At 37.5% G+C, this 17,101-nt stretch overlaps 1 protein-coding gene across 1 annotated transcript in view; it reads right to left on the bottom strand.

Moving 5' to 3' along the window:
* Nucleotides 1-17,101, bottom strand: part of ZRANB3 (zinc finger RANBP2-type containing 3) — a 303,113-nt gene that overhangs the window by 43,976 nt on the left and 242,036 nt on the right. The window contains exon 12 of the mRNA XM_035008146.1: nucleotides 16,254-16,406. Within this exon, the coding sequence (XP_034864037.1) occupies nucleotides 16,254-16,406 (153 nt within the window). The remainder of the gene's footprint in view (nucleotides 1-16,253; nucleotides 16,407-17,101) is intronic.

Raw genomic sequence — 17,101 nt, 5'->3', positions numbered from 1 at the left:
CGGCCACTACTAGCAAGTGATAGAGCCGCGGAGCACAAAATTGGAACTTTTAGAAGTCTGCTCCGCTGAGGGACGTTGCTCCAGTGGCTAAGTCGGGGGTGGAACCCTCGCTGGGACAGTGTGGTCTCAGGACCCTCGGGGGTCACAGGAAGATCGGGAGTGCCTGAGTGCGGCAGAGCTCCCAAGTATCGGTGCGGGAAAGCCGGCTGCAGAGACGGAGCCGTGAGTGGGCTCTCAGCTCGGGGTTGCCATAAACCATGATCCGCGGCACAGTCGGGCCACTGCTCTTCCAGGAGGGACCCAACAAGCGGCAGATCCGGGGAGACTCCCCTTCCTCCCCTGGGAGGAGCGGCGCAGGAGTGCACCGCAGGGATCTGCTGGGTGTGGAGACTCCAGACGGGGTCAAGTGCCAGAGATAGAGACGTTCCGTCGCAGTCGGGGTGAGCATGGAGAGTGGCCGGAGATTGGGGAGATGGGAGGGATTGACTGCTTTTCTCTGGGGGTGCACTGAAGAGTGGGGCCCCTAGTTCTTGGCTCCTCCAGGGCGGAGATTGGGAGGTCGCCATTTTCACTCTCCTCCTCCAAAGCTGTATGGACAGCTTGCAGGGAACAAAAGTTCCCGAGAGCAAAACCAAGCCCAGCCCGGCAAGGGCAGGGCAATTCCGCCTCCGGCAAAGACATTTGGAACCATGGCAAGAGGCCCCTCCCCCAGAAGATCAGCAAGAACAGCCAGCCAAGACTAAGTTTACCGATCAATGAGAACGGCAGAACTCCAGTGCTAGCGGAATACTGCACATAGAATTCATGGCTTTTTTACCATGATTCTTTAGTCTTTCAAAGTTAACTTTTTTTTAGCTTTCTTTTTTTTAAATTTTTCTTTTTCCCTTTTTCAACCAACATCTTATCAATCCCTTTTTAAAAAAATCTTTATTTTTCATTTTTAGAGTCATATACTATCCCTTCACAGTAGTTAACCTTACTTTTGGTATATGTATATATACATATATATATATGTTGTTCTCTCTTTAAAAGTTTGGAATACAGTTTCTTCTAAGAGACCAAAATATACCCTAAATCTCTAGTGTATGGCTTTGTTCTAGTCTCCTGCCTGATCACATTCTCCCCCTGCCTTTTTTTTAAAAATCCTCTTCTCTTTTTTCAACCAACCTCTTATCTTATCAATTCCTTTTATAAAATCTTTACAGTCATATTCCATCCCCTCATAATATTTACCCTTATTTTTGTACATATGTAAGTTTTTCTCTCTTTAAAATTTTGGGAGGCACTTTCTTCTAACAGACCAAATACACCCAAAATCTAGTGTGTGGCACTGATGTATGCACCAGCCTGATCATATCTGATCATATTCTGTTTTTTGTTTGTTTTTATCTTTATCTTTTTTTTTTTCTTTTTCCTTTCTTTCCCCCCAGTTTCAGGTCTCTTCTGATTTCTTTAGTGTATATTTCTCTGGGGTCGTTGTTACCCTGTTAACATTTTGTTCTCTCATTAATCTATTCTCCTCTGGACAAAATGACAAGACGGAAAAAATCACCTCAAAAAAAAGAACAAGAGGTAGTACCGACTACCAGGGACCTAATCACTAAGGACATTAGTAAGATGTCGGAACTACAGTTCAGAATTATGATTTTAAAGATACAAGCTGGGCTTGAAAAAAGCATAGAAGATATTAGAAAAACCCTTTCTGGAGAAATAAAAGAACTAAAATCTAACCAAGTTGAAATCAAAAAGGCTATTAATGAGGTGCAATCAAAAATGGAGGCTCTAACTGCTAGGATAGATGAGGCAGAAGAGAGAATTAGTGATATAGAAGACCAAATGATGGAAAATAAAGAAGCTGAGAAAAAGAGAGATAAACAACCACTGGATTACGAGGGCAGAATTCGAGAGATAAGTGATACCATAAGATGAAACAATATTAGAATAATTGGGATCCCAGAAGAAGAAGAAAGAGAGAGACGGGCAGAAGGTATATTGGCAGAGAACTTCCCTAATTTGGGGAAGGAAACAGGCATCAAAATCCAGGAGGCATAGAGACCCCCATCAAAATCAATAAAAATAGGTCAACACCCCGACATCTAATAGTAAAACTTACGAGTCTCAGAGACAAAGAGAAAATCCTGAAAGCAGCTCAGGAGAAGAGATCTGTAACATACAATGGTAGAAACATTAGACTGGCAACAGACCTATCCACAGAGACCTGGCAGGCCAGAAAGGACTGGCATGATATATTCAGAGCACTAAATGAGTGAAATATGCAGCCAAGAATACTATATCCAGCTAGGCTGTCATTGAAAATAGAAGGAGAGATAAAAAGCTTCCAGGACAAACAAAAACTAAAGGAATTTGCAAACAACAAACCAGCCCTACAAGAATTATTGAAAGGGGTCCTCTAAGCAAAGAGAGAGCCTAAAAGTAACATAGACCAGAAAGGAACACAGACAATATACAGTAACAGTCACCTTACAGACAATACAATAGCACTAAACTCATACCTTTCAATAGTTACCCTGAATGTAAATGGGCTAAATGCCCCAATCAAAAGACACAAGCTATCAGATTGGATAAAAAAACAAGACCCATCGATATGCTGTCTGCAAGAGACTCATTTTAGACCCAAAGACACCCCCAGATTGAAAGTGAAGGGGTGGAAAACCATTTACCATGCTAATGGGCACCAAAAGAAAGCTGGGGTGGCATTCCTTATATCAGACAAATTAGATTTTAAACCAAAGACTATAATAAGAGATGAGGAAGGACACTATATCCTACTTAAAGGGTCTATCCAACAAGAAGATCTAACAATTGTAAATATCTATGCCCCTAACTTGGGAGCAGCCACTTATATAAGCCAATTAATAACAAAAGCAAAGAAACACATCAACAACAATACAATAATAGTGGGGGACTTTAACACCACCCCTCACTGAAATGGACAGATCATCTAAGCAAAAGATCAACAAGGAAATAAAGACTTTAAATGACACACTGGACCAAATGGACTTCACAGATATATTCAGAACATTCCATCCCAAAGCAACAGAATACACATTCTTTTCTAGTGCCCATGGAACATTCTCCAGAATAGATCACATTCAAGGTCACAAATCAGGTCTCAACCGGTACCAATGGATTGGGGTCATTCCCTGCATATTTTCAGACCACAATGCTTTGAAACTAGAACTCAATCACAGCAGGAAAGTCGGAAAGAACTCAAATACACGGAGGCTAAAGAGCATCCTACTAAAGAATGAATGGGTCAACCAGGAAATTAAAGAAGAATTAAAAAAATTTATGGAAACAAATGAAAATGAAAACACAACTGTTCAAAATCTTTGGGATGCAGCAAAGGCAGTCCTAAGAGGAAAGTATATAGCAATACAAGCCTTTCTCAAGAAACAAGAAAGGTCTCAAATACACAACCTAACCCTGCACCTAAAGGAGCTAGAGAAGGAACAGCAAATAAAGCCTAAACCCAGCAGGAGAAGAGAAATAATAAAGATCAGAACAGAAATCAATGAAATAGAAACCAAAAGAACAGTAGAACAGATCAACAAAACTAGGAGCTGATTCTTTGAAACAATTAACAAGATTGAGAAACCCCTGGCCAGAGTTATCAAAAAGAAAAGAGAAACGACCCAAATAAATAAAATCATGAATGAAAGAGGAGAGATCACAACCAACACCAAAGAAATACAAACAATTATAAGAACATATTATGAGCAACTCTATGCCAGCAAATTAGATAATCTGGAAGAAATGGATGCATTCCTAGAGATGTATCAACTAGTAAAACTGAACTAGGAAGAAACAGAAAACCTGAACAGACCTATAACCACTAAGGAAATTGAAGCAGTTATCAAAAATCTCCCAACAAAAGCCCAGGGCCAGATGGCTTCTCAGGGGATTTCTACCAAACATTTCAAGAAGAATTAATACCTATTCTTCTGAAACTGTTCCAAAAAATAGAAATGGAAGGAAAACTTCCAAACTCATTTTATGAGGCCACCATTACCTTTATCCCCAAACCAGACAAAGACCCCACCAAAAAGGAGAATTATAGACCAATAACCCTGATGAACATGAATGCAAAAAGTCTCACCAAAATACTAGCCAATAGGATCCAACAGTACATTAAAAGGAGTATTCACCACGACCAAGTGGGATTTATTCCTGGGCTGCAAGGTTGGTTCAACATCACAAATCAATCAATGTGATACAATACATTAATAAAAGAAAGAACAAGAAGCATAGGATCCTCTCAATAGATGCAGAAAAAGCATTTGACAAAGTACAGCATCCTTTCTTGGTCAAAACTCTTCAGAGTATAGGCATAGAGGGTACATACCTCAATATCATAAAAGCCATCTATGAAAAACCCACAGTGAATATCATTCTCAATGGGGAAAAACTGAGAGCTTTCCCCCTAAGGTCAGGAACACAGCAGGGATGTCCACTATCACCACTGCTATTCAACATAGTACTAGCTGTCCTAGCCACAGCAATCAGACAATAAAAAGAAATAAAAGGCATCCAAATTGGCAAAGAAGTCACTCTCTCACTCTTTGCAGATGATATTATACTTTATGTGGAAAACCCAAAAGACTCCACCCCAAAACTGCTAGAACTCATACAGGAATTCAGTAAAGTGGCAGGATATAAAATCAATGCACAGAAATCAGTGGCATTCCTATAAACCAACAACAAGACAGACGAAAGAGAAATTAAGGAGTCGATCCCATTTACAATTGTACCCAAAACCATAAGATACCTAGGAATAAGTCTAACCGAAGAGGCAAAGGATCTGTACTCAGAAAACTATAAAATACTCATGAAAGAAATTGAGGAAGACACAAAGAAATGGAAAAACATTCCATGCTCATGGATTGGAAGAACAAATATTGTGAAGATGTCAATGCTACCTAGAGCAATCTACACATTCAATGCAATCCCTATCAAAATACTATCCACTTTTTTCAAAGAAAAGGAACAAATAATCCTAAAATTTGTATGGAACCAGAAAAGACCCCGAATAGCCAGAGGAGGTTGAAAAAGAAAAGCAAAGCTGGTGGCATCACAATTCCAGACTTCAAGCTCTATTACAAAGCTGTCATCATCAATACAGTATGGTAATGGCACAGAAACAGACACATAGATCAATGGAACAGAATAGAGAGCCCAGAAATGTACCCCCAATTCTATGGTCAACTAATCTTCGACAAAGCAGGAAAGAATGTCAAATGGAAAAAAGACAGTCTCTTCAACAAATGGTGTTGGGAAAATTGGACAGCTACATGCAGAAGAATGAAACTGGTCCATTTCCTTACACCACACACAAAAATAGACTCAAAATGGATGAAAGACCTAAATGTGAGACAGGAGTCCATCAAAATCCTAAAGGAGAACACAGGCAGCAACCTCTTTGACCTCAGCCGCAGCAACTTCTTCCTAGAAAAATCGCCAAAGGCAAGGGAAGGGGGAGACGAACCATGAGAGACTATGGACTCTGAGAAACAAACTGAGGGTTCTAAAGGGGAGGGGGGTGGGGGGGAATGGGTTAGCCGGTGATGGGTATTAAAGAGGGCACATAGTGCATGGAGCACTGGGTGTTATATGCAAACAATGAATCATGGTACACTACATCAAAAACTAATGATGTAATATACGGTGATTAACATAACATAATAAAAAAATAATAAACAGTATACAGAACATGAAAAAAAAAAAGATGCTCACCAAACTCAGAAGAACAATGGACGAGCAGAGAGAGAATTTCAACAAAGAGACAGAAAACAGAAGAATGTATCAAACAGAAGTCACAGAAAGAAGAATACAATAACTGAAAAAAAAAAAAAAAGAACTGAACTGAAAATACATGAAAGGAGTTCAAAAGCAGACTAGATGATGCAGAAGAACAGAACAGCAACCTAAACCAGGGAAGTGGAGCTCACCCAAAGAGAGGAGCAATAATAAAAAAGAACTTTTAAAAAGTGAAGATAGCCTAAGGGACTCATGGTACAACACCAGGGGAATAATGTTTGCACTACAGAAGTCCCACAAAAAGAGGAGAAAAAGGGGCAGAAAACTTTCTTGAAGAAATAATAGCCAGAAACCGTCCCTAATGTGAGAGAGAAAACAAACACCCATGTCCAGGAAGCACACAGAATTCCAAGTAAGATGAATTCAAAGAAACACACACCAAGACACATTATAATTAAAATGTCAAAAGTTAATGATGAAGAGAGAATCTTAAAAAGCAGGAAGAGGGGTTACAGTCTTTGTTTTAAAGTCTACTGGGTGGCTCAGTAGGTTGTATCCAACTCTAGATTTCGGCTCAAGTCATGATCTCAGGGTTGTGAGATCAAGCCCCATGTGGAGCCTGCGTTTCTTGTGCCTCTGCCCCTCCCCTCACCTCCTCTCTTAAATAAAAAGGTAGCAAGAGAACACTTGTTACATACAAGGGAACCCCCATCAGACTATCAGCTGAGTTTTCAGCTGAAGCTTTGCAGGCCAGAAAGGAGTGGCGCAATATATTCAAAGTCCAGAAAGGAAAACACTTCCAACCATGAATACTCTACCTAACAAGGCTGTTATTCAGAACTGAAGGAAAAATAAAGAGTTTTTCAGAAAAGCAAAAGCTAAGGGAATTCATCATCACTAAACAAGAAATGTTAAAGGGACTTCCTTAAGCTGAAAAGAAAAGGCATTAACTAGTAACAAAAAAACATATGAAGTAAAAATCTCACTGGAAAGGCAAATATATAGTAACCGTTTATTAAATTAACCCCTTATAAAGCTAGAATGAAGGTTAAAAGACAAAAATAGTAAAATCAACTCTAACCATGATAATTAGTTATGGGATACACAAAAAAGAAAGATGTAAACCTCATATCAAAAACATAAAACACTGAGGTGAGAGGGCACGAAAAATGTAGAATTTTTAGAATGCATTCAAACATAAGTTGCTATCAACTCAAAATAGACTGCCATATATATAGTGGCTGTTATATATAAACCACATTTTAACCACAAAGTGAAAACCTACAGTGGATACAAAAAAAGATAATGAGAAAGGAATCTAAACACAACATTAAAGAAAGTCATCAAACTGCAACAGAAGGGAGCAACAGAAGAAGAAAGGAAAAGAGAGGAACTATGATAAAAGTCAGAAAAGAAGTGGCGCCTGGTTGGCTCAGTCGTTAAGCGTCTGCTTTCAGCTCAGGTCATGATCCCGGGGTCCTGGGACTGGGCCCCGCGACCGGCTCCCTGCTCGGCGGGAAGCCTGCTTCTCCCTCTCCCACTCCCCCTGCTTGTGTTTCCTCTCTCACTGTCTCTCTCTCTGTCAAATAAATAAAATCTTAAAAAAAAAAAAAAGTCAGAAAAGAATTAACAAAATGGCAATAAGTACATACCTATCAATAATTACTATAAATAAATGGACTATATCCTCCAGTCAAAAGAGGAAGAGTGGCTGAATGGACGGAAAAAACAAGACTCACTGCAGATCTAAGGACACACACGACTGGAAGTGAAGGAATAGAAAAATACATTCCACAGATACGGAAACTAAAAGAATGCTGGTTTGGCTACACTTGTATCAGACAAAAGAGGCTTTAAAACAAAGACTGTAATGGGCGCCTGGGTGACTCAGTTGGTTGGGTGACTGCCTTCGGCTCGGGTCATGATCCTGGAGTCCCGGGATCGAGTCCCGCGTCGGGCTCCCTGCTCGGCGGGGAGTCTGCTTCTCCCTCTGACCCTCCCCCCTCTCATGTGCTCTCTCTCTCTCATTCTCTCTCTCAAAATAAAAATAAATAAAATCTAAAAAAAAACAAAAAAAACTGTAATATAAGAGAAAGAAAGGTATCACATAATGATAAAGGGGTCAATCCTACAAGAAGATATAACATTTGTGAATATTTATGCACCCAACAAAGGAGGACCAAAATATATAAAGCCAATAATAATAAACCTAAAGTAAGAAATTGGCAGCAATACAATAATAGTAGGGGACTTTAATACCACACTTATACAATTGGATAGATCATCTAGACAGGAAATCAAGAAGGGAATATTGGCCTTAAATGACACACTAGGTCAGATGGTCTTTTTAATTTTTTTAAATTTTTTCTTGAGAGACAGAATGGGAGAGAGCACGAGCAGGGAGGTGGGCAGAGGGAGAGGGAGAAAGAGAATTTCAAGCAGGCTCCACACCCAGCACAGAGCCCAACATGGGACTTGATCCCATGGCCCTGAGATCATGACCTGTGCCAAAATCAAGAGTCGGATGCTTAAGTGACTGAGTCATCCAGGGACCCCAGATCAGATGGTCTTTAAAGATATATACAGAACATTCCAACCAAAGGCAGCAGAATACATTCCTCTCAAGTACACATGAAGCATTCTCCAGGACAGATCACATGTTAGGCCACAAAACAGATTTCAATCAATTTAAGAAGACTGAAATCATACCAAACATCTTTTCCAATCAAAATGGTATGAAACTAGAAATATATTACAAATAGAAAACTGGAAAAAAATTACAAATGGGTGGATATTAAACAACATACTACTAAAGAACCAAGGGCCAATGAAGAAATCAAAGAGGAAATAAAAAAGTACCATGAGACAATGAAAACAGAAATATGTCTTATCTATATGTCAATATATCTATAAATACAACAAAATGTATAGAATGCAGCATAGGAGGTGCTAAGAGGGAAGGAAGTTCATAGCAATACAGGCCTACCAAAAGAAACGAGAAAAATCTCAAACAATCTAAAGGAACACCTAAAGGAACGTACTGCAATGAGTACTGGGTGTTATATGCAAATAATGAATCATGGAACACTACATCAAAAACTAATGATGTACTGTATAGTGACTAACAAAACATAATAATAATAAAGAAAGGAACTAGAAAAAGAACAAGCAAAGCCCAAAGGAAAGAAGGAAATAATGTTAAAAGGAAGGAAATAATAAAGATCAGAGTGAAATAAATGAAATAGAGACTTAAAAAAAAAAAACAATAGAAAAGATTAATGAAACAAAGAGTTGGTTTGTTTTTTTTTTTAAAGATTTTTTATTTATTTATTTGACAGAGAGAGAGACACAGCGAGAGAGGGAACACAAGCAGGGGGAGTGGGAGAGGGAGAAGCAGGCTTCCTGCTGAGCAGGGAGCCCAAAGCGGGGCTCGATCCCAGGACCCTGGGCCCTGGGACCATGATCTGAGCCAAAGACAGACGCTTAATGACTGAACCCAGGCACCCCCCAAAAAGTTGTTTTCTTGAAAAGGTATACAAAATTGACAAACCTCTAGCTAGACTCAAGAAAAAGAGAGAGAGGGTTCACATAAAATCGGAAATGAGAGAAGTCATAACTGTTACCAGAGAAATACAAATGATCATAAGAGACTATTATGAATAATTATAGGCCAACAACTTGTACAACCTACAAGAAGTGGATAAATTCCTAGAAACATACAATCTTCTAAGATTGAACCATGAAGAAATAGAAAATCTGAGTAGACATATGACTAATAATGAAGTGATTGAATCAGAAATTATAAAATTCCCAACAAACTAAAGTCTAGGAAGAGATGGCTTCACTGATGAATTCTACCAAACATTTAAGAAGATTTAATAACATACTTGTCAAACTCTTCCAAAAACTAAAGAGAAGGAAATGCTCCCAAATACATTTTATGAGGCCAGCATTACCCTGATACTAAAACCAGACAAGTACATGACAGAAAAAAAAAATTACAGGCCAATATCCCCAAAGATCACAGATCCAAAAATCCTCATTAAGATATTAGCAAACAGAATTCAATAATACATTAAAAGGATGATACATGATGATCAAGTAGGATTTATTCTAGGGATGCAGGAATGGTTCAACACCCACAAATTAATAACTATGCTACATTAACAAACCAAATGATAAAAATAATCTCAATAAATGTAGAAAAAAGCATTTGACAAAATCTAATATTCATTTATGATAAAATCTCTCAACAAAGGGAAAGTATCTCAATTTAATAAAGGCCATATATGAAAAACCCACAGTTAACATCATACTCAATGGGGAAAAGCTGAAAAAGTTCTTCCTCTTCAGAGTAGGAACAAGACAAGAATGCCCACTCTTGCCACTTTTATTCAACATAGTATTATAATTCCCAGCTGCAGCCATCAGACAGGAAAAGTCATCTAAATCACAAAGGAAGAAATAAAATTGTCACTATTTGTAGATGACATGATACTATACACATAAAGCCCTAGATTCCATCAAAAAATGGTTAGAACTAATAAATGAATTCAGTAAAGTAGGAGAATACAAAATTAATATACACAAACATTGCATTTCTGTCCATTACTAATGAACTATCAGAAAGAGAAATAAGAAAAAAAAATTCCATTTACAATTGCACCAAATAGAATAAAATACCTATGAATAAATTTATCCATGGACAGGAAAGGCCTGTATACTGAAAACTAATAAGACACTAATGAAAGAAACTGAAGAATATACAAATAAATTGGAAGGTATTCTGTGCTCATGGATTGAAAGATTAATAATATCAAAAGCAATCTAGAGGTCTAATGCATTCATATCAAATCCCACTGGAGTTTTTCATGGAACCAGAACAAATAATCCTAAAATTTGTATGGGACCACAAAAGACCTCACATAACTAAAGCAATCTTGAGATAGAAGAACAAAGGTGGAGGTAGCAGGCACCCCAATTTCAAACTATAGTATAAAGCTATAGTAACCAGGACAGTATGGTATTGGCATAAAAACAGACACATAGATCAACGGAATAGAGAGCACAGATAAAAACCCACACATCTATGGTCAACTAATTTACCACAAAAAAGCTAAGTCCATACTATGAGGAAAGAATAGTATCTTCAATAAATGATGTTAGGAAAACTGCACAACCACATATGAAAGAATGAAACTAGACTACTATTTTACACCATGCACAAAAATTAACTCAAAATCGGGGCACCTGGGTGGCTCAGCTGGTTAAGCATCTGCCTTCGGCTCAGGTCATGATCCCGGAGTCCTGGGATCGAGCTCCGCATCGGGCTTCCTGCTCAGCGGGGAGCCTGCTTCTCTCTCTCTCCCTCTGCCCCTCCCCACTGCTCATTCTCTCTCTCTCTCTCAAATAAATATCTTTAAAAAAAAAAAATTTAACTCAAAATCGATTAAGACCTGAAACCATAAAACTATAAGAAAACATAAGCAGTAAGATACTTGACATTGGTCATGGAGCTGAATTTTTGGATCTGACTTCAAAGCAGAGGCAACAAAAGCAAAAATAAATAAGCAGGGCTACATCAAACTGAAAAGCTTTTGCACAGTGAAGGAAACCATCAACAAAATAAAAAGGCAACCTATTAAATAGGAAAATATATCTGTAAATCATATATCTGATAAGGGGTTAATATCACAAATATATAAAGAACTCAAACAATCAATAGCAGAAAAACAAGCAATATAATTAAAAAATGGGCAGGAAATTTAAAGGGGTATTTTTCCAAAGAAGACATACAGATGAAGAAAAATAAAAAAGATATAGATGGCCAAGAGGCACATAAGAAGATGTTCAATATCACTAATTATCAAGGAAATACAAATCAAAATCACAATGAGATATCACCTCACACCAGTTAGAATGGCTATTATCAAAAAGATAAGAAACAAAAAGTGTTGGTGAGGATGTGGGAAAAAGGGAACAATGTGTACTGTTGGTGGGAATGTAAACTGGTAGAGCTACTATGGAAAACAGTAAGGAGAGTACGAAAAAAATTAAAAATAGAACTACCATATGATTCAACTATTCCACTTCTGGGCATTTATCCAAAGAAACAAAAACACTAATTCAAGAAGATATATTGCACTCCTATACTCATTGCAACATTATTTACAATAGCCAAGATAAGGAAGCAATGATGAATGAATGTATAAAGAAAATGTATTGTATATATCTATTCACTGACTAGTCCCCAGCTATAAAAAAGGAATTCTTGCCATTGCAACATGAATGGACCTTGAAGGTATTATGCTAAGTGAAAAAATTGGGCAGAGAAAGACAAATACCATATGATTTCACTTATGTGTGGAGTCTAAAAAACCAAATCAAACTAAACCAAATCAAACTAAACCAAACCAAGCTCACAGATACAGAGAACACAGTGGTGGTTATTAGAGGGGAAGGGAGTTGGGGCTTGGCTGAAATGGGTAAAGGGGGTTAATTGTACGGTGACCGTGAGTACCGAGACTTACTGTGGAAATCACTTTGTAGTGTATACAAAAATTGAACTATTATGTTGTACATCTGAAACGTTATTTACCAACTTTACCTCAGTAAAAAATAAAAAAATAAATATTTGCTCTTAAAAAAATTGACATGCATTGAAATATCTGTGCAAGGTAATACTGAACTGTGAAAGAAAAACACCTGATTCATAAAAGAAAGATTTGGTAAAGGTGATTGGGTGAGTTTTAAGAAACTTTGTACACAGATATATGTTCTTCTTCAGATACACTTAAAAAACAATAAATATGCATACTCATGGGAAGATGCACTTCAAATTCTTTTTTTTTTTTAAAGATTTTATTTATTTATTTGACAGAGAGAGACACAGCGAGAGAGGGAACACAAGCAGGGGGAGTGGGAGAGGGAGAAGCAGGCTTCCTGCGGAGCAGGGAGCCTGATGCGGGGCTCCATCCCAGGACCCTGGGATCATGACCTGAGCCAGAGACAGACACTTAATGACTGAGCCACCCAGGTGCCCCGCATTTCAAATTCTTAATACTATCCTAAAAATGAACCCTGAAACATAATTCTATAATTAGAAAGTTTTAGAGAACAAACAGCTACAAATCATAATTTTAGTTATGTATTTTTAAAATACCTAGGATTTTAAATACCTATTGATTTTTTTATAGACCAAAATTATAAACACCACCAAAAGGAAAGTCTTTTTTTATTTTATTTTTTTAAGATTTTATTTATGTATTAGAGAGAGAGAGAGAGAGATGGAACATAAGCAGGGGGAGTGGGAGAGAGAGAAGCAGGCTTCCCACCGAGCAGAAAGCCCCATGCAGAGCTCGATCCCAGGACTCTGGGATCATGACCTGAGCTGAAGGCAGACGCTTAACCGACTGAGCCACCCAGGCGCCCCAGGAAAGTAGTTTGTTAAACAAAAGAAAAAAGTCTTAGAAGTAATCCATTTCTTTTTTTTTTAGCAATATTTGACAGAATGGCATTCTAGTATCCTAAAAAAAAAGAAAAGTACTAGCTCTAAATAAGATACCTAAAAAATTTAGTAAGATTTCACATAAAAAACATTGTTTCTTCCTATGGAACTAAACTTTGTAGACTTTAATTTTATTCCTATATGATCAATTCTTTCAAAAAGTAAAATTAAACCCCCCTATATGGAATGAATAAGTCACAAGAATAAAAGGCACAGCATAAAGAAAATAGTCAATGATACTATAACAGAAATGCACGGGGACAGATAGCTACACTTGTGGAGAACATAGCATAATGCATAAAGTTTTCAAATCACTGTTTTGTAAACCTAAAACTGTATTTTGTACACCTCTAACACTGTGTGTCAACTATACTCAAATTAAAAAAAAATAAAAACTCTCCCTAACTCTCACACCAGATTGCACCAAAAGGGTTAGGGGAAAAAAACCCCAGACAGTCTGAATGACTATAAGCTTTTCTAATGTATAATTTCTTATTCAGTTATATATGGCCTGTGATAGTATTTGTTATTATACAGAGACATACCCACCATTCAAGATTTACAAATACTAATACTGTAAGGTTTACTTCCTATTCTTTTTAAAAATAAAATAGTTCTATTGAAGTTGCTATTAAATTTTTTACTCTTCCCCAGACCCATTCTCCTTCCAGACAAAATCAATATTACAAGTTTAATATGTGTTCTTCCAATCTATGTTTATATATTTGATTAAATATACATATATATTCATAAAATACCTAATATTATTTGTGTGTATGTGCTATGCATTTTAAAAATAACATTATGCTTTCAAAATCTGATCATGTTAAAACATATAAATCTAATTTATTCATGTTAACTTCTAAATGGTATCTTATTACTATTTTTAAAATTTTTTTATTTTTTAAGATTTATTTATTGAGAGAGAGCACAAGCATGAGCAGAGGGGAGAGGGAGAGGGAGAGGGAAAAGCAGGCTCCCCACTGAGTAGGGAGCCCAATGCAGGGCTGGATCCCGGGACCCCAGGATCATGACCTGAGCTGAAGGCAGACACTTAACCAACTGAGCCACCCAGGCGCCCTTCTTAAGACAATTTAAGTAGTCCATCTCCTACTGATGAGTATTTTCGTTGTTTCCAATCTTTGGCATTCCAGAAACTGATTCAATAAACATCCTTGTACATGTATCCTTATACCCATGGGTAAGAATATATTCCTAGAAATGGAATGGTTTGGTTGGAAGGCATTTCCCACTTTACCAGATACTGCCTAACTGCTCTTCAAAGGAGTTACAATTTATACTCCTACCCAGCAGTATATGAAGAGTTTGGTATATGAAATGTTCCTAACATTTTTGGTATGTCAAGTATTTTCATTGTTGCCAATCTAGTAGGTGTAAAATATGGTATTAGTGTAGTTATTTTACAAGTATTTTGCATATATGGAAGGACAGAGCCACTGAGCAAATATGATGATGATGTCAGGAACCAGAGTTCTTACTGTTGGATAAGGGAAACATAAATACTTATTTTTGCATAGATATAAGGAGAAGGTGAAGAAGAACCTGGTGGTGCTGAAGTTGAACTGGAGTATTAGAGTGAGCTTACGAACTAAAAATGCACACATATACACATATATACATATTAACCTATCCACGCAAAAATGTATATGTGTATAAATCACTCTATACACTGAAAATAGCTCAGAAGTAATGATATCCAGAGCAATAAAAAAAAAATCCTGATTTCTAAGTATCATTCCCCAGTTAAAGGAATCAGGACTCCTTAAAGAAATGCTGGTTCCAGGTCTGGGGCAAAGAAAACACAAGGTCAGTCTCAAATTGTTTATCAGAAAGCTAGAAAGCACTCAGAGCAATGTAGGGACTTGCTTTAAAAAAAGAAAGAAAAGAAAGAAAGGTGCCTCTATAAGCCAGATCTTAAGAAAAACAAAGGAAAAAAGTGAGGAATTATAATACATTAATAGTAACAGAATCCCCAAGTTCTAGTGATATTTTTTTTTAAATAAGGAAAAATAAAGTTCATCTTTACAGAAAAATGCCAGCTAATAAATATAGAAGCAAAGATAGAATTAGAAAAACCACTATTTTAAAACTGATTCAGACAAAGATCAGAGTGAATGCTAAGTCCATCGGATGAAAAGTTTTGGACACAGGACAGCCACATAATCTCAAAGTACCACACCACAGATTACTTAATACTTGTCAAGGGAAAAATGTGCCTTTACAGTTTGCCTTAATTTGGTGAGGAAGAGCTTCCTTCCATGCTTCTTGGCTATTCAGGTGTCCTCTAATGTTCACATTCTTGGCCTATTTTTCTGTTGGCTTGTATTTTACTAATTAAATTGTATAAATTCTTATACACTTTGGACATTGTAATGCCAATATCTTTTTTTTTTTTAGATTTTATTTATTTATTTGAGACAGAGAGAATGAGAGACAGAGAGCATGAGAGGGAGGAGGGTCAGAGGGAGAAGCAGACTCCCTGCCGAGCAGGGAGCCTGATGCGGGACTCGATCCCAGGACTCCAGGATCATGACCTGAGCCGAAGGCAGTCGCTTAACCAACTGAGCCACCCAGGCGCCCTGTAATGCCAATATCTTTAGAGAGTCTGTGACCTGTCTGTGTTACACTTTGTGGTAAATTTAATACATTTTCCCCTGTCCTCTGGATTGGACACACAGCCATCTACGCTTTCTTCTGAAGGCTGGATTCTATTGAGCTTCCTTTTCTAAGGAGAACAGTGAACACTGGCATTAACTGTTGGAAGATACAAGCCACTGGTGCAGCCTCCTTGTAATGTCATCTGGTGGCTCTAAGAGGTTTTCCAGCTTTATGTGGAAGCTCCTTTTAACAGCACAATTAAAATTTGCTATTTAAAAAATATATGATAAAGTTATAGTTTTAGGATATTAAAAATTAAAAAAGAAAAGAATTTGTCATATAATCTTACGTGAGTGAACAAAATTTCATTCCTGAGCTCTTCACAGCTTTCATTTGGACTCCAAGCTTCAGCAAACTGCAGGAAATCCCATTTTTCCTTATCACCTTCCTCAGCCTGAAGTTGTTCCTTCCTACCATTCAATGTGCTCCCTGTAACTTGTGTCTGTAAGATGAAGAAGCATATGAATTTTACAAAAGTTCTCTCACAGCTGATACTTACTAAGCAGTGACCTGATTTTGCATTTAAACCACAAGCAATTCACTAAAGAAACTCTTAGTGTTTCAACCTGTCATGGACCTTAGTAATAAAATTTTTCAAAATTACAACCAAATTACCAAGTCGGTGATTCCTATACTTAATGAGGTAAATGTCTAACCAGAGAAGTTATACTATTTTCTTTTCTCATAAAAACTTTTATTCTTATATTTATAAACTTTGAAACTGAACCCACATGATTGGCCATTTTGAATATATATATTCAGGGCTTGAAAAACATCCTCGAACAATTAGTCAAATCCTTTCTATGAATACCCCTCCAGGTTGGGGAGGAGAAGGGACAGTTGAGTGGATAGAACAAGCGACATCCCTCCTACCCTTTCTGGGGTCCAGGTACAGGCTGTCCTCTGTCCAAAATTAGCCAGAACTCAATCCTTCTGTGTAAGGGTTTATTCTTAGCTTACACAAAGGACTTGGGGTTTGACACTGTTAAGGTTCCTTGCTAGCTCATCTTTTTCTGGCCTCTAAAATGGTAGATGAAGGCCTTGGAAGACAGGAAGAACACATGTAAATGCACGTCTCTCCCAGTAAGGATAAGTAAGGTACTACCAGCTGAAGACTTTTCTAACCTTGGTCCCTAT

This window comes from Mirounga leonina, unplaced genomic scaffold (assembly GCF_011800145.1).
Source record: "Mirounga leonina isolate KUSES-001 unplaced genomic scaffold, KU_Mleo_1.0 Mir_151, whole genome shotgun sequence".
Classification (NCBI taxonomy): domain Eukaryota; kingdom Metazoa; phylum Chordata; class Mammalia; order Carnivora; family Phocidae; genus Mirounga; species Mirounga leonina.
Note: the sequence above shows the minus strand (reverse complement) of the source record. Positions and strands in the feature narration are given on the sequence as shown.